Below are 22690 nucleotides of genomic sequence, written 5' to 3' on the forward strand. Positions count from 1 at the left end.
TTACATAAGATCCTGTAGACGCAGGGACTTCTTCTGTGAATGTGTTAAAAAGCTAAGTAAAAAAATCACAAGCAAAATATTTCACGATTCATTTTATTTTGAAAAATGACTTTTGTTTATATCAGTGGGGAGTGATTTTACAAACGTACTATTTGTCGACGGTATATCCGGTCCGTCTGGTATTTTTGTCCCCACTCTCAAACGAGAACCAATCGAATCGGAAGTGATAGGCGTTTAAATAATACTTGTTGTTTTGTTTTTTGTTTTTTTGCTGTTTTGAAAGCTTATTTGGCTTTGATGGTGATTTTCAAATCTCCAATAAGTTTGCGACATGGTGACTATTAATTTGTGGTTATAATGAAGCTCTCAGCTGTTTGGCAGCTCCCGCTTTCGTGGTTTCCGGTTTTGACACGGAGGTAAAGATGTGGAGGACAGCGTGTCTGTCCGGCGTGAGGCGGGCGGTAAAAACTCCGTCTCGGCTCTGTTCTGTTTCGCCACAGGGTCTGTCATGTCCCCTGTCTTGTCACTACTTCCTCTCCTCCTCTTCTTCCACTACGCGGCCCCGCGCGGAAAAACGGAGACGGAGACTGGAGCGAGAGGAGGTCATCCTGTCAGCCGAGCAGCAGCCGGTATGCTGGAGAGGTCTTATCCAATGGATGTTAAGAAAGGAAATTAAGGAATAGATGTTAAGAAAAAATCAAGGAATTTGCCAGTCTCTTTTTAAACTTTTTTTGGTGTGTGATTTACTTCCCCTCCTACCGTTTTGGTGCAAAAATCAGTGACATCGTTTTTTAAAGTTCTTTGCAGGGAGACACCTGGAAACCAGCCTGGCTTAGATATAAGAGTCAATGGTTTTGGAGCTTGTCTGTGAAATAAATGTCAATATTGGTCCATCTGTGCTAATATAACTTTTTGCCTCTTTTAGGGTGGTGAAGGTAAAGTGGAAAAATGGAGCCAAACACAGGAGGTCGTTTACAGAGACCTAACACCTCCTGGGATGAAGAAAGGTGACTCCAAATGTCTTTTATTTTATTTATTTTTTGCTGTTGTCGTCGTCTGCCGCATGTCTTTGCAAACTTGCATTCCTTCACTGTTTCTTTTGCAGATGTTAGCTCGGTGTTCCCGTCATCATACAGTCCAGAGTTTGTGGAGTCCAGCTGGTATGAATGGTGGGAAAAAGAGGGCTTCTTCAGACCTGAGCAGCATGTGAGGATTTTATTACAAAAGTTCTTTTTTCAGCACAATAACCTGCAAGTTTTCCTAATCTTGTAAGTCAAAGTCGCATTAGTTACCATGCACCAGAGTGACAGAGTGAAATTTGCTTTTAGCAAACTGGAATTAATTTTACAGACAGGAATGTCACAGTTTAAAACGGTTATAGTAGTTTTGTGCACCAAAATGACTTTATTTAATGTTAGACCAGCTTTAAATTGAACAAACTTGTATAGACAGACCAAACTGAACACTAATGATTAATGAATATGCTCCTGCCCACACCTATAACTGCCAACATTACACTTTAGAAAGTTAAAGATTGCAATTCTCACAGGTTCTACAGTCATTTCCTGCAAACTTGCTGAACAACAACACGTTTTCTCCTATATTACTATACTAGATGAGAAAAATTGTTCCGTTGTTTGTTGTTGAAAGGAGCAGCTCAGGTTGGTGGTTGTTGTAGATCAAGAATTGTTTGCTGGAAGAGGTGATGGCGATCTCAAACCGATAGAGTCCAAACTACTGAGCCATGTTCATCAGAGTATCTGTATGCTCACAGGATCACCTGCCCCACCGGACGGACCAGACCTTCTCTTTGTGCATCCCGCCTCCTAATGTGACTGGCTCTCTGCACCTGGGCCACGCTCTCACCGTGGCTGTGGAGGACGCTCTGGTTCGATGGTAACGCCTCACACCTTAGTCTGCATCAGGGGTCAGCAACATTTCAGACATGAAGTGCAAATTTGAAATTTTGTGCTTAACAACTGTGCCATCACCAACCATAATGTGAACTCTAATACAAAAAAATACAAAATCATTTTGCATTATATCTTAAATGTTATTTAACTCACAAATGGCTTTTTTAAACATATTTGGGCATCACCTCAAAAAAGTGCTTTCATAACAATATTGCACAAGGAACATAGATCAAAGTTGAAAAAGTATTGTTTGAAGCAAAAAGTACTGCATTTGTTGTATGTCATGCCTACAGCAATAGGATTGGATACTTCAAAACAGACTACAAACTGACGTCAGATTGGGTGCTCCTTGTTGTCACATACCCCTGTGCCACTGTCTTTCCCTCCACACACCACAGTAGGCATGCGTGCCTCAGGTTTCTGAATCCTTGTCCACATGTTTACAGAGGCGACCGCTTGGTAACTCCTTCGTTTTTCACCCCATCAGGAGGCGAATGCAGGGCTGCAGAGTTCTGTGGGTTCCTGGATGTGATCATGCAGGAATTGCAACACAGGTACAAATGCCTTCATCTCATTTTCCTTTTTTATTTTATTTTCCCTCTTCATAGCTGGTAGCATTTAAATGATGAAAATTGACCAATAGGGTTTCAGACATATTATGCCCCCTTAAACTCTGCTTTTTGCTCTTAAATTATCCCAAATGAGATGCCATAGTAGTGTTGAAGTGGCAGCTTTAATAGTAGCGGAGTATTATGGGAAGGTTTTTTTGTAAATTTATTACTTAAAATCTCTAAATTTACGAGAAAAAAGTCATAGATTAACGAGTAAAAATCCCCAAAGTTTTCCGTTTATCGGAACCTAGCTTGAAGATGAAATATGTGGAGCCTTTTGCGAAGCTTTATTTCAGGATATATTTAAAAAACAAAGAGATTCTGAACCTTTTGGCGACTCAAAATCAGATTATTCTCAGTGGAGCCGTCTTTCCGGGGTTCGGTGTCGGTAAAGCGGAGTTTCATATGTAAAATAAGGAGCTCAGAGACACATTTGGAGGTAGAGGACCACTGCAGCCTGAAGTTCATTTGTCACCTTAAGTCATGAACCTGTCATCCGAACACCAATGCGGAAGTAAACAGTGTTACATGCGCCCTCTCCTCCAGATGAAGCGTTCCGTTTCAACATAAAACAGTAAAGAGGAATGAAAATGTTCTGTTATATTAGCATTAGAACGTTGAAAATGCCAAAAAGTGCTCCTCCTCAGACGGAAGCAATGAGTTATATCGCGATATAACTGAGTTATAACTCATTGGACGGAAGCATCGCACAAACGTAGAGATCGTGTCTTTGGTGGAGGAAGAAAGGATGGAAGTGGACAGCTGCAGGGACACCGATGGCTTCATCGGCTGCAGGGATCCTGCAAACCACCCATCAATAAATAAAACATTAATAAATCGTAAATCAAACAAATGAACTTCCAAACATTTGGAACGTTATCAATAAACCTTCAGCTGACCTGTTCAATTGAGTTTAGTCGGTCTGCTCTGCACTGCACTGCTCTGTATGCTCACTTCCACTTTAATCTCGGAAAATTACGAATTTTTTCTTAAATGTACAACTTAAAATCTCGTAATTATACTTTTTTTTTTTCTTTTGGTGGCCCTAAAACTGTCGTAGATAACAGCTGTTCCGATTTTTTTTTCCTTTTTCTGCCTTGTATTCAATTTTTTTCTGTAGTTGCTAATGTTTCCCTTCCTTTTTGTTACAGATGTTCCAAAGACTTTGTTTTCATCTGTCTTCTTCCTGTTCTTTCGTGGCTTCAGTTTCTAACTCATCTCTTTTATAACAGATGGTTTTGTGTGTTTTTTTCTTTCTTGTTCTTCCAAACTCAGGCTGCTCATGGCCGACCGAGTCTGGTTCTGGTGAAAGTTTTATTATTATTCTATTTATACGAGCAGTTTTCCCTCTCCACAGTTGGTGATTGGTCACTTTAATGTAATCAATTAGTCCCTTATACAGGATTACTGTAATTTTAAGTCACAGTTTTAACAATTTGGGCTATGTCAGATGATCAGGTCCAATTTAGAGTATAATATTTAGGAATTGTTGGAATAAATTGGATAATAACAATTGCAATGAATTTATCATTATTTGAGTTTTTTTGTCTGTTGTGAAGCAACAGTCTAAGATGTTAATTGGTACTTTTTAAATAAACAGAACTGAATTGAATTTAACTGGTTTTATACTGGATAAATTAAACCAGTTAGCATGTAAAGATATTATTGTTAATTTGATAATCTCATAACCCTTTTCTTAATCAGATGTTGAAGCTGACAACAGGAAGAAGACCAAGATTATCAGGAAGTTTCTCTGTAAAGAGAAAAAGAAGAAAAAAAAGCCATATTGCACAGTTTTTTGTTGCAATAACAATACATTTGCAATTTATTGTGCAGGCTTTCCGGAATAAATCTATTTAAAGCATACTAGTGGGGAACACACGTCATCTAATGAGTGAAGTGCAAATTCTTCCCCTGTTTTTATATCCAGGCAGTGGTGGAGAGAAGACTTGTCGGGACGAAAGGGAAGCGCAGACAGGACTTCACCAGAGATGAGTTTCTGCAGGAGGTGTGGAAGTGGAAGAATGAGTAAGTCCTCTTCCCTGTTGACCTCAGATGAGTTTGTTTGTTATGCTATTCCTGTCATGTTTCCTCTGAATGGCTTCCAGGAAAGGAGATGAAATCTACCAGCAGCTGAGACGGCTTGGAGCCTCTCTGGACTGGAGCAGAGCCAGATTCACTATGGATCCAGTGAGTCCCAGTTAAACCCAATTTTCTGTTTAGATGCATGTGAAGATACAGCCTGAAAGATCATCAACCACTGCTGAGCTGACACCAGCTGAATTCTCTTATGCTACAAGCAGTAGAGCATACAAATGAAGTGAGATGTTGTGATTTGGTTTGGATTGCAGGGTTTTTGCAGCACTGTGACAGAAGCTTTCGTCAGGCTCTGCGATTCAGGTTTGATTTATCGCTCTGAGGGTTTGGTGAACTGGAGCTGCGCTCTTCAATCTGCCATCTCCGACATTGAGGTGAGACTTCCTTAGAAACATGACCATGTGACCAACAAAGAGCATTGAGCCACATCAGATTCACAGAGCATCTGGAGAGAATTCCTTCAGAATTCAGTTTTTTATTTATTTATTATCATTTCAATCATGTTTGTGAGCTGAGGGTGCTTTGTTGATTTTATCCATTTTCTTTTTCACAGCACTACAAAGTGGAAATGTGATTTTTTTATTTTTTTATTTTTTTAACTGCAGGTCGACTGGAAGGATCTGTGTGGGAAGACCTTGATGTTTGTTCCCGGCTATGAAAAGCCGGTAGAGTTTGGTGCCATGTTTACCTTTGCGTATCCTGTAGAGGGCCTCGGTGAGATCAGGGACACCAGCTGTGTGGTCCAGCTGGATTCCACTTTCTAACTGACCTGGTTCATGGGTTTCAGAGGCAGAAGTGGTGGTATCCACCACCCGTCCTGAGACGATGCTCGGAGACGTTTCCGTAGCGGTCCACCCCGACGATCCTCGATATCAGGCCAGTGCTTGCTTTACAGTCGATCTAGTCTGGTGGTGACTTTAACACAAGTAGCTTTTCTGACCCATAATGCATTTTATACCATGGTCCGGGTGAATACTCAATTCTGATTGGCTGCTGGGTGTGCGTTAAAAAGTGATATACCACAGGATAACCGCACGGTGAAAGAAGAAGTTCCGGTCACCTAGCTTAAATGTTTTGTATCACTGTGCCGGCTTCTTTAAAACAACCTTTTGCTTCATCATTTGGACAAAAACAAGCGGTAAGAGGTGAACTTTCTCTCTGAACTGATGCTTTATTCAACCAATCGGAAAGATCAGCATATATATATCACTTTATATCGGCAAGTCTTGACTGCAGTGGTGGTGCGGTGCGGCGCGGCGCAGACTATTAGACTACTTGTCCGCTTTTTGTGAGAAAAGCGATCCAAATTGGAAAAAAAAAAGAATTAAGGACTAAAAACTGGTTACTATTTATTTCTTTTGTAAGTGACCATGGTATAAGCGGGTTAATAGCCTTCGAAATATGCATTATCACTTTTTAACACACGCCGCGGAAGCGTCGGACGGTTCAAGTTTCCGCAGCGTGCGTTAAAAAGTGATAATCCATAATTCGTTGGCCATTAACCCTTACTAAACGCACTTCGCTGAAGCGTCGGACACACTGCGTCAGCCATTAACCCTTACTGAAATCATACACGAACAGTAGTACTAAAACGGATTTAAGAAATCTTGTTTTAAAGATCTACTTAGATGAAAATCTTGCTCTTTGTGTTTTTTAACATGTTTTTTTGGGCATTTTTCTGATGATAGGGAACAGATATTTAAAACAAATAAGCAAAATAATTCATTTTGAAATATTTCTTTATTCAAATTTTTGTGAATCAGGAGCAGATGGAAAAAATATTGTTGGAAAAAGATTTTATTTGTGACATAGATCATACACTGGGTGAGTTACAAGCTTGCTGCTCCACGCTCTCACCAAGAGACAGGGCAAGGGGGACAGGGTTGCTCTGAGTTAACAGTCCCGCCCACAACTCAGAGGTGAATTTCTAATGAACTTCTGCCGCTCTGCAAAAACTATGCCCTGGAAAACAACACAGTTTTATTTTTATTTTGCTGTAAAACGGCAAAATCATAATTAATATCTCTAGGAATGATATTAAAATAGTTTAAAAGTCAATCGGAGTGGGTCTAGAAGGATTTTTTTCAGCATATTCTGTTAAAAAAAAAAAAACCTTTGTGAAGAAAGCCATGTTAAATTGAGCTATTCCTCTTTCTTAGTGGTTCATGTTTTTTTTTCTGTTTTGTTAAAGGCTTTTCATGGGAAACAGGTCAGACACCCATTTACCAACAGGCTGCTCCCCATCATTACAGACACAGCTGTGGACATGGAGCTAGGAACGGGTGGATACATCTTTTTCTACAGCTTTTTAAAAAAAATCCATGCTGCTTGTAATCTCTGCATGGAGTCTTAAGGGTTGATAATAAAGATGCGTGTGTGTTGTAGGTGCTATGAAGGTGACCCCTGCCCACGACCATGTGGACTTCCTGTTGTCTCAGAGACATTCGCTGTCGCATCTCTCTGTAATTGAGGGGGACGGGAGGATGAGCCCCCTATGCGGCCCGTGGCTGCAGGTACATGCAGCAGACCTGTGGTCTTAAAGCTATGAGAAACCAGCAGTTTTGTTGTTACACCTGCGATCCTCCCTGCAGGGCGTGAGGCGGTTCGATGCCAGGCAGCTGGTGATAGATGCTCTCGTTGAGAAGAGGCTGTTCAGAGGGGAGAAGAGTCATGCCATGACTTTACCTGTGTGCAGGTAGGGAAGGCAGTACTCCAAGATCCTGTTGGTGGGTCATTTTGATGGAAGGGCATCTTTTAGTGAGCTTAATAAATGCAGTTTGGGAAGAAACCTTTTGATGTTTTTTTTTTTTTTGTTTGTTTTTAAAGCCGCACAGGTGACATCATCGAGCCTCTTCTGAAAAGGCAGTGGTTCCTGCGCTGCAACAGGATGGCAGAGAAAGCTGTGCAGGTGAGTCTGTGGGGAAACCCGTTCAAAGCCTACCTGCAGATGTGAACATTTACCTGCTGCCCCCGCTAGGCTGTGGAGGACGGAGAGCTGCAGATCGTTCCCCCGCACTATACAAAAACGTGGAAGAACTGGCTGTGTAACATCAGGTAGAGCACCTAGCAGCAGATCTTAGCTGGATGGCTATGAGCTGATAATGGTTTGAACACGGTGTTACTTCTGCCCTGCAGTGACTGGTGCATATCCAGACAGCTGTGGTGGGGCCATCAGATCCCTGCTTACCAAGTCCAGATTGTGGGTTCTACCAACAAAATCCAGGTGTGTGTGTGTGTGTGTGTGTGTGTGTGTGTGTGTGAGTGAGAAACACTCAAGCAAGTGTGAAAGCTGTGTTCTGTAAGTTCTCGCGTGTTGATACAGGAGCAGTGGGTGTGGGGGCGCAGTGAAGAAGAGGCTCGAAGTCGAGCTGCCAGCAGATATGGAGTCAAGCCAGAGGACGTCATTTTGACTCAAGGTAACTTGATGCTGCTGCTACTTCAGTTACCTCCAGTTCAGAGTTCAGTTGAGGTTTCAGGTGTAGATGATCTACAAATACTTTTTTTAATTATTTCTTATGATAATTTCAGTGGGGAAAAATAGAAAAGTCTGCTTTTGTGCAGGACATTCAGACTGAAATTCATTAAATACATTACTCTTTTTTTTATTTTTTTATTTTTACAATTCAGACTTTTTTAAAGAATTGTGGGTAGATAATACTGAGCTTGTGCATTATACTACCTCAATATATCCTATATATAATATACATTTGTTCAATGATAAATGTTTTTGCAGTTTGCTGTTTCCATTCTGGTGAATTCACACTTACTGTTCAAACAATAATTTAAGTACCGGTAATTTTTTATGTTTTGTATTTCTCTTTATCATGATTCTGGTCTTAAAACTGTCTTCAGGTCAATTTTACGGCTCTTCCTGTGGTGTTTTTCAGACCCCGATGTTCTGGATACCTGGTTTTCATCGGGTCTTTTCCCCTTCGCCGTGCTTGGCTGGCCAGAACAGGTACTGCTCATCCTGGAGCACTACCCAACACACAGGAAACGATCAGTTCATCACACATCCTTCTGCTCCCACAGACTCCTGATCTGAAAGACTTTTACCCCAATTCTTTGCTGGAAACAGGCAGCGACCTCATCTTTTTCTGGGTCGCTAGAATGGTCATGCTGGGAACTGAGCTGACGGGACGGCTTCCATTCCGACAGGTTTGGGTTTTCTTTGAGGGAAGCTGCACGGACCGCTCAGATCATGCTCCACCTCTGTTCATCCTTGGCAGGTTTTGTTCCACCCTCTGGTGAGAGACAAGTACGGCAGGAAAATGAGTAAATCTTTGGGAAACGTCATCGACCCTTTAGATGTGATACAAGGAGTTTCACTGCAGGTACTTTGAAAAACTTTTTTTGTTTCGCAAAACATTTCTCATTTGACGAACAAACAAATATAAAAAGGAGAGACCAGTTAAACATCCACAGTTTTCATGAAGCAGAAGCTTAGTGGCATGTTTGGGAGGACTTATGGCTGGATGTGGCCTGACTTGGTTCTTAAATTTCAAACTCTTCCACAGTTCTGTTCAGAACAGAAGAATCAAAAGTCCCCAATGTTTTCTGTCTTCTCTTAGAGACTTCAGGAAAAAGTGAAGGAAGGAAATCTGGACCCGCGGGAGCAGCTGGTAGCCATGGAAGCACAGGTGCTTTCTTTTTTCAGTAAAGTAAACTTGTTTCAGTAAACTTGCTGGGCTCCCTCCTGATTGTTTTTGTTTTAACTTTCTGATTCATCTGTTTGCCCACAGAAGAAGGACTTCCCGAAAGGAATCCCTCAGTGTGGAACTGACGCTTTGAGATTTGCCCTCTGCTCTCACAGACTGCAGGGTAAGCAAACCTCCAGTTTAAGGCAGAGAAAGAGTTTTTTTGTTTTTTTGGTCAGAGCGCCATGAGACAGATGTCTGTTTGTCTGTTGGTCAGGAGAGGACATCTGTCTGTCCGTCTCTCAGGTCCTAAGCTGCAGACACTTCTGCAACAAGATGTGGCAGACGCTGAAATTCACACTTGGAGTTCTTGGGGAAAACTCAGCCCCAGTGTCGACCCTAAAAGAGGTACAGTGGTCTGTCTGCACTGGCAGAAGGAGAGCTGCCAAAAAATGGATGGACCAAACTTTATTGGCAGAAAAACTCTTTTACAGAAATCTCCGTATGAGTAAGAGGAACTTAGCTCCTCCTCGTTTATTTAGAAAGATTTTTCCTCTGTTTGGTCAGGTACACAATGTTAGAATTCACAATTTGAATCTAGAATGATCAGAACTAAATATTACTACAAATGCTTTTAGTTATTTGGAATACATTTTATGTAATACGATTATAGTCCTTTTTTTTGCTTGGTTTCATGTTTTTGTTGCATTTTGGCATTTACATTACATTTTGGTACATTTTTGTGTAGTCCCTCAAGATTTTCCTAGATCCACTGAGGTTTCAGCAAGAACACATTTGTATGGTGAAAGTTCAACAGCTTTCAACTCTAAAAAGCTCTCTGCTCTGCTTCATTCTGATGCATCCACATGCAGACAAATAGATCCGTCTATGCCTTTGTTTTCCTGGTCTGAGCTGGAATCTGGCTCAAAACTTTACGGCTGGATGGCTCCAATATTGCTCACCATTTTTGTGTGAGGGGCTGTAAGCTAGCAGGAGAGTGTAAACAGGTGGAAAATGTGAGGGAGAGGTGCTTTGAGCCAACCGTCCCACAACTCAGAGGTGAATTTCTAATTAACCATTTCCGCTCTGCAGAAACCACATCCTAGAAAATGAGACAGGTCTTTTGATTTTGGCTAAAAACTGCAAAATCATAATTAAAAAACCACTGGAAACGCTTTTACAATAGATCAAAAGATGACCGTCGTGGGACTTTAAGATAGTTTCGATTATTATCCTTGTTCCTCAAACCATTAACTTGTTTCTATAGATTTTTAAGCATTAAAGAGGACATATTTTATGAATACATATCCCTTTGGTTTTGTTTTTTGTTGAATTAAAAAGTTTAAAAAAAATATTCTTCCAGATGCAACTTTGCCTGAAAGCCTGAAAGCTTACCAAGATCTGGAGCTTCCGCACATACAGAGTTTGTTCTGGGCTCCTCTTGCTCCTTCTGACTGTTCTTTGTCCTCTTCTCTCTCCAGACGGTTCCTACAGGCAGTGTGGAGCGGTGGATCTGCTCCAGACTCTACAGCACAGTGCAGCAGTGTGAGCAAGCCTTTGAAGCCTATGAGCTGCACGCTGTCACCTCCGCCCTGTACTCCTTTTGGGTTCATAACCTGTGTGACGTCTACTTGGTAAGAAGCATGGCTGGATCTAGGGTGGAGATGACCCTGGTAGATAAGATAAGAAATGCCTTTATTGTTTAAAATGTCAATCTGTACAATATATAGCAGAGGTCTGTACAGTGTGGAAATGTAATCAGGGTGTGTGGGTTCTCTGTGTGTGATCAGGAGTACGTAAAGCCAGTCCTGGCAAAGCCTGAGGAGCAGGCGGGGATCCAGAAAAACACTGAGCCCGGTGTCAGCAGGAGTCAGGAGGCTCGCTCCGTCCTCTTCCACTGCTTGGCTGTGTCTCTGACACTGTTGTCCCCTTTCATGCCCTTCATCACTGAAGAGCTGTGGCAGCGGCTACAGCCATTCACCCCCACAGCGCCGGCGCACAGCAGCCTATCTATGCAGCCGTATCCCCGCTCCTCTCAACTGGTACGATCCTAAACACGCCTTTCCAGGGTTACATCATCCAGTCATCAGAAAGCTTCTTTAGAACTTCCTTTGGTTACAAATGGGATCTCTCAATAATATGTTTTTCTTTAAATGAAAAATCCCATGAGATGTTTTTATTCCTTTCTTACAAAAACCCATTCTACTTCTTCTTGTTTGCTGGGGTGATAGACAGACAGATGAGATTTGACATGGATTGTGAAGCATGTAAATGACTTTGTCTTATACAGCAAAAGCAGGGAAGAGGTGGATGATCATCTACGTGGAAGTTTGACAAAGATCCCGTTCACATGTGAATAAGAAGAACCCAATAGGACATGAGGTTACAGGATGAAGATGTGAGGAAGGAGGAGGATTTTAGGTACTTGGAGTTAACAGTCCATAAGAGACTTGTGGGAGTCAGGTGGAGAGATGAAATGGTGATTGTAAACAGGTGGAGGATGGTGTGTAGAGAGTTTTAGCAAGAACAAAAGAAAAGGTGTAGAAGTTTATGGGGAGGGTCGAGATGTTGTCTTATTTGTGATAGCTAATGTTAGATGTTTTGGAGATAAAGACCAGGTAAGAAGATCAAGAAATCAAGAAGGTCAGAGTATGTTCAGAGGAGGGAAAAGGACAGAGGTTTGAACTCAGGAAGGAGACTTATAAAAGGACTGGATGGAAGATTTAAGGAAATATGATGGGAGTGTGTGTGGGTGATCGTAGCCCTGCGACAGGCTGGCGACCTGTCCAGGCTGTACGCTGCCTTCGCCCACCAGTTGCTGGGTTAGGCTCCGGCAGCCCCGTGTCCAAAAACATAGTTCTTGGTTCATTTGGTGGCACCCTTAAGGAGGGAATGTGGAAGTGCCGGTGTCCGGAATGAGCGCCCGTGTACTCTAACCTCTCTGTCCTGTCAGGAGCATTGGCACTTCTCAGAAGAAGAAGAGAACTTCCTGCTGGTCCAGGAGGTGATCCGGGTGGCTCGTTCCCTACGAGCGCGATGTGGGCTCACAAAGGAAAAGCCCAGCAGTAAGTTTGCACCCATCTACCATGAAGTCTTCACAATTAATAGGCCTCAAAATGCATGAAACAACTTCCTGGCAGCCAGACCAACTGTGTGTTGTTGGTGTCAGTGTGGGTGGTGTGTTCACCCAGCCAGGCCCAGGTCCTCCTGCACTTTGGGTCTGCAGTTCAGACCCTTGGCCGGATGTCCAGCCTGCAGCTCTACTGTCCTGACAGAGCGGGCGCCCAGCTGTCTGTCTGCTCCACTCCTCCACCTGAAGGAAGCCTCGTGGGTGTGGTAGATAACACCTGTACAGTACACCTTCACCTTCAGGTACTTCAGCTGCACTTTAACACAAAACTGTCTCATCAGCCAATCACATCTCAGCTTCTATAAACTAATACAAGTTTAACTAAAAAGAAGCTGGAAAAGCCAAATCCTTGCAGAAACTATAATTCATTTAATATTTCGTTAACCAGTTCTTTTGTTTACAATAAAAAGAGAAATTTGACTTTTCATCATTTATTTTCTTTCTTTTTGAGATTAAGCCTCTATGGGGGAGGTAGCTGACTCACATTACATTAGATCTTTTTTTTAGTTTAATAAACAGGTTTGAAAAAGTTCCCAAGTTGTTCCGATGGTGTATTTGGGTCACTTGAAGAATAAGTACGTTTGTGAGCTTAAACGGTTGTTTGGACAATTATATAAGTAATACAGATTTTTTTTTTTTATCAGGATGGAGTGAATGTGGACAAACAGATCCTGCAACTTTCTCAAAAGAGAGGCAAGCTTGTTTTGAAACTAGAGGAAATGCTCTGCAGACTGCAATCTCCTGACCACCTGACCAAGGTTCCCGCTCATGTTAGGCAGCAGATGGACAAGAAGGTGAGGAACCCAGAGGCCCTGCTGCAACTCCATATTTTTGCTTATTTCTTCTTTCACAAGAATTGCAGTCATATTTAAGTTCATTTATAATTTAGCCTTATGCCTGAACTCTGGTCCAGACTCAATGATGAGCAAAATATTTGTTTTTGCACCCAAAACTGCGAGAACAAGCAAAAACGTTCCCTGACTTCAAGACGTCATATTTTAGCCTTTGGCAGCAACATGACAAAGATTTTTGAGTTGACTGAAAAAGACGTTTGTTTCTGTAAGATGTTGAAGAACTACAAAAAAAAGAGCATATAAGAACAAATATCTTGCTTTAATTACAATTCAAAGAGTTCAGGGAGAACACTAAAACAACTTCTTATTTGATAACCTCAGAATGTGTTTTCATTTTATGTTTTGGCTCCAGCTTTTGGATCTGAAACAGGAGTTGGAAACTATTGAAGACCAGTTGGAGCTACTGCAGAAAACTCAGGGAGGAAGATGAGTTCGGTTCCTTGCTTTCGATGAAGACACAAACACGTCTACATCTTAAACGGAGACTGAACTTCTTGCCCCGATGAGGTTGGACTGCTTCTTATTGTGGTGCAGAGCTACTCTTCAGTGGATTGTGGATAGATGCGAGTAATGGACACCCATGGACAGGTTCACCAAGAATCTTTGCAGTCTGCCCTGATGTATGCAGAACCCTGATGAGAACCAACACGTTAGAACTAGAGGATCAATCCTTTGAGCTTCATTTAAAACATGTTTGCAGTGTGAATCTGTGTCAGACTGGGACTCCTCATCTGCCTGTCATTTGAGATGATGTGAATAAAGAGACCACAACAGTTTTAGAAAACAATAGGTTTTGTATATGGACTCATCAAATCCTGTCCAGTCAATTCATTTTACTCATAATGCATCAAATTATAAGACTGTCTGAAGATGCTACAGAAAAGGCAAGAAACATCAAACCAAGTTAGTCATTAAACAAATATTGTGTTCCGATTCAGTCCAGATTTTTAGGCCAAATTTTCTTTACTGTATTTTAATGAAAACGTATAAAAGTGACCCAGCAGATTACCTTCATTCATCATCTAAACCCGTTTTGTCCCTTTTGGGGTTACGGGGCTGCCGGAGCCTATCCTGGCCACTCGAGCCAGTAGATTACACTAAAGTGCAACATCTGTTTTGGGTGACGATGAGAGGAAGACTGTACTGCAGAACCATGGCGACCATCTGATGTGAACGGTTGGAGCCTGACAGGACAGTGGAGAGAGAACAAGAAGTAGACCAATACAAAAATTACTAAAACATCTAGAAAATCGCAAAAACACTGAATATATCCATTTTTCTTGTCATATGCTGTGTATTTTAATATTTAAAAAAATAGAACATTGTGTGGTGTATTTATGATATGCCTAAGTATCACTGCACTGAGTAAAGATTTTTCTTGGAACTTGTATATATATTTTTTACAGATCGGGTATAAATGAGTTACTTCTTGTACTTTTGTCCTCTTCTGCTAAATTAAAAAAAAAGCCTGGCTTTTTTGGTCTGTTCAAAAGTCAATAGCAGAGAAAAAGCACTTGAATCTTTTTAAAGGTGGATTTTTGGCTGATGGTTCAAAGCTTTTTTCCCCTAATAAGTTATGTATGGAAGCGATTCTGTAGCATAATTAAAAATAAAAGTCAATTCTGTCTCCATCGTTTTTCAGAGCGGCAGTATGTGCTTCGAAGTTCACTTCATGTAGAATCAATCAACAAACCTGGTGATGTATATAACCAGGGGGTGACATGTTCTGGATGTTCTTCGCATAATGTTATTCTGGGCATGCCTACATCACACTGAGAAACGTGTGTTTCGTACTGCAGGAAAAAATCATATTTTTCTTGAGTCTTGCCCAAGGACACGGCTAACCCCCCAACCAACCGATTGGTGGTCATCTGTTCACCCCTGTGACCTGACAACAATGGTTCTGACTGTAAGCCCGAGGAGGAGGAGCGTTTCAGAGGAAAATTTAGTTCGGGTCAATTCGGCTCTACTCGGTACACGCGTCATCATCCCGGAAGTATGTGTTAACAGAGATGCCTTCTCCCAGTTGATAGTCGTAGCCTGGCAGAGCCAGCTGCAGGGAGATTGAGAGCTCCCCGAACCCGAACGCTTTCCTCGGCAGAAGCAGGTGATGCAAAGCGAGCGGAGGCCAGTGAACAGTTAGCAGACAGACATGGAGCCTGGACGCGGGGGTGCGGGCAGCCCTGCCAGTGCTACAGACTCGAACCGTGATGGCAGCTGAGGCGGTGACCACCAGCAGGAGTTTTTCGGCCCCTCGCAGCATTTCCACCTGGAGGCAAAGTGAAGAAGACGTCGTCCCCTGGTTCCGGCCGACAGCAAGCCGGGTCTGGAGAACCTCACCTGTTTGTTCACAGCGCGGCGGGAGCGGCAGCGCTGCTCTGGTTTCTGCACGGCTAGCTGTCAGGTTAGCATGAGCGGCTGAGCGGAACTGCTGACCCGGCGTTTGGGTGGTCAGGAGGCTGCGATCAGCCCTTGAACCGCGGAGCCTCGCGCCTGTGGTGGAGGGAACATGGTGAAGGTGTGAGCGGGTGTCCTGTGTGGCCTCGTGGCGTGACGGACGGACGGAGAGGTTGGGATCTCGGGGACAGCACCTTGAACGACGAGTCCTGCCCGCAGGCGTGCAGATTCCGTAAAGGTAAACATTCCAAAAGCGGAAAATCTGAAAGTTTACATGTGCAGGTTCTTGAAAGTTGTTACACGTTTACACGTTAATTCTGTTAATTTTCTATCTCTATATCTCTAATCTTTGTCAACTTCCTTCAGACTTGTGGATTCTCATCCAGAAACATTTTCAACCCTTCAAAAAGTCCGATTGACATGACTAAGCTAGTAGATCCTCCTTCCTTTCACCATCCTCGGTGGATTGCTTTTTTCTTCTTTTTGCAGTCTTAGACACTTAGGACTGATTAGAGCACTAAAAAGGCCAATTTAGCAAAAACGAGTAAATGTGTGGGCTGCACAAAGTAGGAAACTTGGCCGAGGTCATTTATGGAGCAGAATGAATGAAAAACCTCAGGAAATCCACTCAGCAGCTCCTAAATAAGGAGCTCATAAAATCGCAGGAGCATCTTAAGTCGTGCTTTAACAGAGTATTCTGATCGCACAAAGCACATGATGTATTTCCAGACAGGAAACATTTGTTGGAACAAGCTGGAGGTTTGACTTTGACCTATGGAGGTGCTTACATTTAATTAGAAATTGTGCAACCCCATCAAAATGAAATTGAGAGTCGTGGTTCGAATCCCGGCTGGGTTCTCTCTGTGTGAAGTTTGCATGTTCTTCTCGTGCGTGTATGGGGACTGGCGTCCTCTCACATGGTCCACAAACATGCTTCATAGGTTAAGTGGTGACTTTAAATCGGCTCTTAGTGAGGGAATTAGGGCCCCTTTGATGGGCCGGCGATCTGTCCAGGATGTCCCGCCTTTGCCGTTGAGCACAGCATCTTTGTGACCCTGCTGTAGACAAAGCAGCAATAGAAATGGATGAATTTGACTGTTTGATGGACGTGATTGATGGACAGTGAAAATAGGTTTCACATGTCCAAATAGGAATACTTGGGACAATCGAATGTAGCTTATTTTCTACTCAGAAGTGGTGTGTTTGTGGTGATTTTGGAGTTGTAAAGGAACACAAACCAGTTGTGATTCATGTTTGGTCCTAGAGCGGGCGTCTCCTCGGGCTGCTCAGTGGCAGGCTCCTGTCTGCCTGATAGCCGATTACAGCGGCTCTATATTTATCAGCTCTAATAGGTTTAGGTGTTTAAACTGCAGAGAAGGTGCGTCTTCTCGCCTGCCGACCACTCCACCCCAGAGGCCCCGGCGGTTGGACTGCAGACTCGTTCCTGTTACAACTTCAGCATTCGATTTACAGTCAGGTTTACTGATTTATTTCTGACTTATTTTTCCAAATTAAGTTTAAAACTGAATTTATTTTACTTTTATCCATAATATAAACTTGATCAAAGGTGGAACATTTATTGTTGAAATGATCAAAACCGACACTAACAAAACTAACAAAAAAAATATGTTTTGTGCATAAAAATGCAGCAATTACTTTTAAGGGTATTTTCTTATGGATTTGATTTATAAAAATGATTTTTATTGGTAGATATTGATTTAAAATCCAATTTCTTTTAAATCCCAGCCCTACTTTTAAGTCTTTAAGGCTTCTACCTTGCATAGAAATATAAAATGTTATATTTTGCAGGTTTCTCTTCAGTCGTGGATTCAGTCTTTCAGTGTGTCGGCGTGTTTCCCACCCAAGCAGCTCAACGTCCTTGTAATCCTTTAATTAATGGAAATGAGCCCCTGAATATAATCTGGCATGTTTATGATCATATTTGTAATACAATCTCATTAGCTTGGTAGCTTTTGAAAAAACTAAGCCTACATGCCCTTCTTAGAGATTTTAAGCCCCATTAGTATTCACGTAAACCTGTTCTGTATACTGTTTGTCGGAAAATTGCTAGAATTTCTTTGGGAAATAACGACCTTTTCATCCAGTAAAGGGTCAAAAAACAAAACTTGTATTGAATGTTTGGTAAATTTGGGAGTTTGAAGTTTTTAACAAGATGTAAAACACTTTTATTTGTAGATTTATGCTGTAAATGTAGTTAAAGGAAGCGTGTAAGCATTAACTAAGTGAACCGTTTGTTTTAGAGAAAGGCCAGGAGCTCCCTGCTGACTTTGTTCCCTCCTGCACTGTTTTCCAGGATGATTTGCTGATGGAGAATGTCCAGCCGGTCCCAAGCCTCCCCCTCTGCAGGCTGTGAGGCCTTTGGTCTAAGCGGGTTTTGGTGGAATGATGCGTCCTGAGGTTTCAGACTGCTTGGCCTTTTCCTGACCAGCAGGCGGGATGATATGAAGTTCCTGCCCAGTTGAGGCGGGTTCCTCTGTGCGGGACAGTCACTCGGCCTTCGTCACCGTGGGGTCATGGTTCGCAAAAAAGGCTCGCTCATACTGTGCAGCGCTTTCCTGTTCGTCGCCTGGAATGCTTTGCTTCTGCTCTATCTTTGGGGTCGTCCTCCTATCGGCCGTCTCGGAGAGCTGGGAGGGGCCGAACCAGGAGGGAAGGAAGCGTGGGCCGCGGGTGGAGGCAAACCGGGCGGGGTCAACCTTGCTGGGGAGTTGATCCGGGTGGCGGAAGAGGTTGAGGAGCAGTTTGAAACCCAGAAGAAGCTTTTGCAGCAGATAGAGAGGCAGAGGGCTGGTTGGGCTCAGCAGAGGGCTGTGGAGAGAAGGGAATCTGAGGATGCGAGCAGAGTCAAGGATGTGGCCATCCAGCAGCCACCAAGAACGTCAGGACCAATCAAAACCAACATGGCTGTCGGTGAGCAGAAACGTTCACAGCGAACTGGACCAACAGCAGGTCTTGGTGTTGACTCACAGAACCCCCAAGGGAGCATCAGAGACCACAAGGCAACCCCTTCCAGCCCGGAGCCCGTCATTCCCATCCTGGTCATCGCTTGTGACAGAGTTACTGTCAAACGCAGCCTCGACAGGCTCATCCAGTACCGGCCCTCACCAGAACTGCATCCTATTATTGTGAGCCAGGACTGCGGCCACGCTGAGACGGCACGCGTGATCGGCTCGTACGGCGCTCAGGTGACGCACATCCGTCAGCCGGACCTAGCCGACATCCGAGTTCGGCCAGAGCACCGCAAGTTTCAAGGCTACTACAAAATCGCCCGGCACTACCGGTGGGCGCTCAACCAAGTGTTCCACACCTTCTCCCAGCCCACCGTGGTCATCGTGGAAGACGACCTAGAGGTGAGTGCTCATCTTCATCAGGGGGGTTTATAAGAGCCCAACAGAACCGGCTCTGAGGTCCTGTTGGGCTCACGCTCGAGTCAAAGATTCATGGAGTTTGCTCCACAGCCTGAAGGGGAGGAACGTAGTGAGGCTGCTGTTGAGGAGGCGCTGGTCAGAAGCCTCTTTCAGGAGCACAGCAGCTCACAAACGGGACATTATTTCAAAAAGGGTAAATGAACAACACAGATGAGACTGAAGGGATGTAGGATGAAGGTGTCATGATAAGAACTAGTGGCCCGGTTCCACGTCTCTAACAGGTTTCAGTGCTCTGTCACAGCGCTATGGCTCTTCATAAACAAGACTTTTGAAGTAAAGCCGCTGTGACAGACGTCTGTGAAAATATTAGATTTTTTTAAAGACCCACGCTGATTAAAAATGAATTTTTGGTGTTTTTAACGTGTTCTTGTGGCATTTTTTGATGGAGGACATATTTTAAGAAAATAAAGCTTAACTGAGTATTTCTTTATTCACATCCTTGTGAATTAGGATCACTCAAAAAGGGATGTAGATCGTATTAGTAATGTAGAAAACATGATGTGAGCTCTTTGCTCATTATAACCTAAGGTTTTTTTTAAAGAACCTGATTATACTTTTATCCTCCCTAAAGTGACACCGGATGCTGAACTCCTTGTTTCTGTCATGTGACACCGCTTTTCTCTTTTCCTTTAGGTGGCACCAGACTTCTTTGAGTATTTTCGGGCCCTGTATCCCATCCTAAACGCCGACCCAACTCTGTGGTGCGTTTCCGCCTGGAACGACAACGGCAGAGACGCCTTGGTGGACCCCTCCAGGCCAGAGCTCCTGTACAGGACAGACTTCTTTCCAGGTTTGGGCTGGATGCTGCTGAAGGAGATGTGGGACGAGCTGGAGCCCAAATGGCCCTCGGCCTTCTGGGATGACTGGATGCGGCAGCCGGAGCAGCGCAGGAACCGCTCCTGCATCCGGCCCGAGATCTCCCGGACCATCACCTTTGGCCGCAAAGGTGTTAGTTTAGGTCAATTCTTCGACCAGTACCTTCGTTACATTAAGCTAAACACAGAGTTTGTGCCTTTCATCAAGCAGGACTTGTCTTATCTGCTAAAGGAGAAGTACGACGAGACTTTCATTACAGAGGTTTATAGTGCCACTCTGGTAAAGATGGAGCAGCTGCAGCAGACGGGGACTCTGTCGGGACCAGGCCCCTACAGGGTGCAGTACTCCAGCAGGGAGAGCTTCAAAGTGTTTGCCCGGACTCTTGGGGTCATGGACGACCTCAAATCTGGAGTTCCTCGCACGGGTTACAGGGGCGTGGTCAGCTTCCTGCACCGGGGTCGGAGGGTGTTCCTAGCGCCCCCCGAAGGCTGGACACAGTACAACACTAGCTGGAGCTGAGACTGGTTTGGAGTCCAGACTGTGGAGGAGGAAAACCCTCGCCAGGCCAAAGAAACTCGATAGAAAAGAAGAAAAGGTCCGAGCTTCTGAGGTACAATCGTGCCTTGATTTCCTGGTCCTTTTTGGAGCTTATGTTTATAATAAAAATGGGAAGATGCAGACACTTGTAGCAACCGGAAGGACTCGGACAGGACAGGTCCTCCTCTCAAACGTGAAGTTTCTTTACAGAACCAGCTGTGCAGCAGCGTCCTGTCGGTCTGTGACGATGTCCGTTCAGCTCCTATCTTACAAGGGGGACGGTGGATCAGTTCTAACACAGAACAACCTTTTTAAAAGCCGTTTGTTCTGGTTTTGTAAAACAGACCTCAGAAAAACAAAACCAAAGTTTATGTTTTGAGTAAAGAAATTTGTTCCAGGATTATGAACTAAAGGTTGGAAGGAAAAAATATATATATTTTTTCTCCTTTGTTTCTCAAGTGCCACATTTGTCAGGTTGATCGGTGCTTCTCATGGACTCTTCCTCACTTTCCATCTCAACTATAAGATTGGATTGAGACCTAAACTGTTTTCTAACTTTGCTATTGAGGTGATTTCTCAAAGAAAAAGCTTTGATCCCATTTTATTTGGCAGAGGGATGCAGGAGCAACATGAAATATGATTGAGATTGAATTTAGCTCATTTTGTTCCCATCATGCACCGTTCATTGCAGCTTTTCCGGTTTCCTTCTTTTGACTCCAAGCGGTTTTCTTTCAACGTGTCCCTCAGAGGTCAGCCAACACCTCCTGTTGGGAACCAGTTTCCTGCTGATTCTTTGATTAAGAATATATCAAGCATTTTTTCACTCATTCCAACATGCTGAGGTATGTTTTACAAACACAGAAGGTTCAGCTGTGAAATAAATGTCTTTTTTTATCATGTGATCATTTGCTGCGATGACTCATTCTTTTGTGACGCCGATAAGAACGAGAGTGGCGCCAAAAACATCAGGAAGTCATCATTTGAAAGCAGGTGAAAGTGGAATGATGGGTAAAAACAGGTGAAAGGAAGTCGGGGTCCAAAGCTGACCTCCAAGAAAGAGCAGCGAACGCCTGCTGTGACGGGGAGGTTCAGGTCTGTTCTCATTCTGCTTTTGACCTCAAACCTCTGAATTTTACTAAGCTGGACTGGGTCCAGGTCCCAGCAGAGAAGCTTGAAGGTTATAGGCTGAAGAATTGATCACAGCAGAATCAAACTGATACCATGAAAAACCACTGCCTGGTCTGTTTGTAACTTTACTACAGCATTATTAAAGCTAAGTATTTTGATAATGGACAGAATTATGGTTGTCAATTGTATGTGAATGTTGGATTTAAAGCAAGTGAAAGTCGCTCAGTTACGTTTCAATTTATTTTTATTTTTTTTATTCAAACTTGTCCTGTCCAACAGCTGGGCAGGCAGATGAGAGCTGACGGCCTCTTTATTAATTTCAACCATGTTTGAAAGTCTTTGGTGTTGCACCGGACGGAGAAGGGAAGAAGAGAGAGGGATGTTAGAGGGGGGGGTTAGGAGGGTGATAATAGGAGGGGAGGGGGGATAAGACAATGAAGCAGCATAAAGCAACAAGTTTACTGGTTGTTTATCATTATGGTAAGGTTCAAATGTAGTACAAAAAGGGCGGGGCCTGTCCACACACACTCAAATGTTATCAACACACCTGCTAGCCGCAAAAAAGCCCACATGTCAACATGCACACAAAACAGATAGTGTTCACACACGCATACTTATGCCTTAAAACCAACTAGTGTGAAATATTTCCGGGCGACCAAATCCGCCACCCAGGCCAGGGCCAGCCGGACCGCCGCGAGGCCCCCAGAGAGCAGGGAGGCACGGAGGGAAAGAGAGCGCCGCCCCAGCCCAACCAGGAGAGCAGCCCCCCCACCGCGCCAGGAGAGCCCAGCGCAGGGCCCCACCGGAGAAGGGCGCCCACAGCCCCAGACGAGCACCCCATCACCACCCAGGAGTTCCAGGCACCCCCCCGCCCCAACCCCAGGGACGAGCCTGGACCCCCCAAGGGAGATCCGTTCCGCACTCCAGGCAGCCACCCACCCGGCCCACGGTTGGACGAGAGAGGACCAAGGCAGGGGCCCCCGCCCAGGAGGGGGACACCCAGGGGAAAAAGGGGGGCCCACACTGGGTGTTGTGAACATGGCCCGACCAGGCTCGGCCACAGTTGGAAATTTGGCGGGGCACAGCGCCTAGGGGCAAGGACCCGAACCCACCCCAGGGAC

At 43.9% G+C, this 22690-nt stretch overlaps 2 protein-coding genes and 1 long non-coding RNA gene across 4 annotated transcripts; 2 read left to right on the forward strand and 1 right to left on the reverse strand.

The window, feature by feature from the left end:
• The first annotated feature begins 181 nt into the window (after positions 1 to 181).
• On the forward strand, positions 182 to 14492 carry vars2 (valyl-tRNA synthetase 2, mitochondrial). Of its 2 annotated transcripts, XM_023960075.1 has the most exons (29): positions 185 to 629; positions 926 to 1007; positions 1106 to 1206; positions 1775 to 1896; positions 2401 to 2467; positions 4455 to 4552; positions 4633 to 4714; positions 4876 to 4995; positions 5227 to 5335; positions 5409 to 5497; positions 6813 to 6903; positions 7007 to 7134; positions 7213 to 7316; positions 7448 to 7529; positions 7599 to 7675; positions 7757 to 7844; positions 7944 to 8037; positions 8509 to 8579; positions 8654 to 8779; positions 8851 to 8955; positions 9193 to 9261; positions 9364 to 9442; positions 9536 to 9666; positions 10740 to 10892; positions 11049 to 11300; positions 12212 to 12323; positions 12428 to 12630; positions 13033 to 13182; positions 13595 to 14492. In XM_023960075.1, the coding sequence occupies exons 1-29, from the start codon at positions 423 to 425 to the stop codon at positions 13670 to 13672; spliced, it is 3270 nt and encodes a 1089-aa protein (XP_023815843.1). In that variant the 5' UTR covers positions 185 to 422; the 3' UTR covers positions 13673 to 14492. The 2 variants fall into 2 exon arrangements, with proteins under 2 accessions (XP_023815844.1, XP_023815843.1); XM_023960076.1 differs by lacking the exons at positions 12212 to 12323; positions 12428 to 12630; positions 13033 to 13182; positions 13595 to 14492 and adding an exon at positions 11549 to 11650 and having other exon boundaries at positions 182 to 629.
• Positions 8044 to 10765, reverse strand: LOC110015956. The gene is made up of 3 exons (XR_002291219.1): positions 10654 to 10765; positions 8678 to 8865; positions 8044 to 8599 (listed from the first exon to the last, which is right to left on the reverse strand). It is a non-coding gene; the product is annotated as an uncharacterized LOC110015956 (long non-coding RNA).
• A 399-nt stretch (positions 14493 to 14891) lies between the features above and the next one.
• LOC101173236 (alpha-1,3-mannosyl-glycoprotein 2-beta-N-acetylglucosaminyltransferase-like) lies at positions 14892 to 21739 on the forward strand. The gene is made up of 3 exons (XM_011481172.3): positions 14892 to 15877; positions 17954 to 19010; positions 19722 to 21739. The coding sequence occupies exons 2-3, from the start codon at positions 18174 to 18176 to the stop codon at positions 20421 to 20423; spliced, it is 1539 nt and encodes a 512-aa protein (XP_011479474.1). The 5' UTR covers positions 14892 to 15877; positions 17954 to 18173; the 3' UTR covers positions 20424 to 21739.
• The last annotated feature ends 951 nt before the right edge of the window (positions 21740 to 22690 follow it).

The sequence above is a fragment of the Oryzias latipes genome, chromosome 11 (genome assembly GCF_002234675.1).
Source record: "Oryzias latipes chromosome 11, ASM223467v1".
NCBI lineage: Eukaryota > Metazoa > Chordata > Actinopteri > Beloniformes > Adrianichthyidae > Oryzias > Oryzias latipes.

What these genes read in the sequence shown, in the direction of transcription:
- vars2 (XM_023960075.1), top strand. Translation starts at nt 423, where the DNA reads ATGTGGAGGACAGCGTGTCTGTCCGGCGTGAGGCGGGCGGTAAAAACT. An exon ending in TACAAGGAGTTTCACTGCAG is followed by an intron (nt 8,956 to 9,192) that starts GTACTTTGAAAA and finishes GTCTTCTCTTAG; the next exon opens with AGACTTCAGGAAAAAGTGAA. An exon ending in CACAAAGGAAAAGCCCAGCA is followed by an intron (nt 12,324 to 12,427) that starts GTAAGTTTGCAC and finishes TGTTGGTGTCAG; the next exon opens with TGTGGGTGGTGTGTTCACCC.
- LOC101173236 (XM_011481172.3), top strand. Translation starts at nt 18,174, where the DNA reads ATGGTTCGCAAAAAAGGCTCGCTCATACTGTGCAGCGCTTTCCTGTTC. An exon ending in TCGTGGAAGACGACCTAGAG is followed by an intron (nt 19,011 to 19,721) that starts GTGAGTGCTCAT and finishes CTTTTCCTTTAG; the next exon opens with GTGGCACCAGACTTCTTTGA.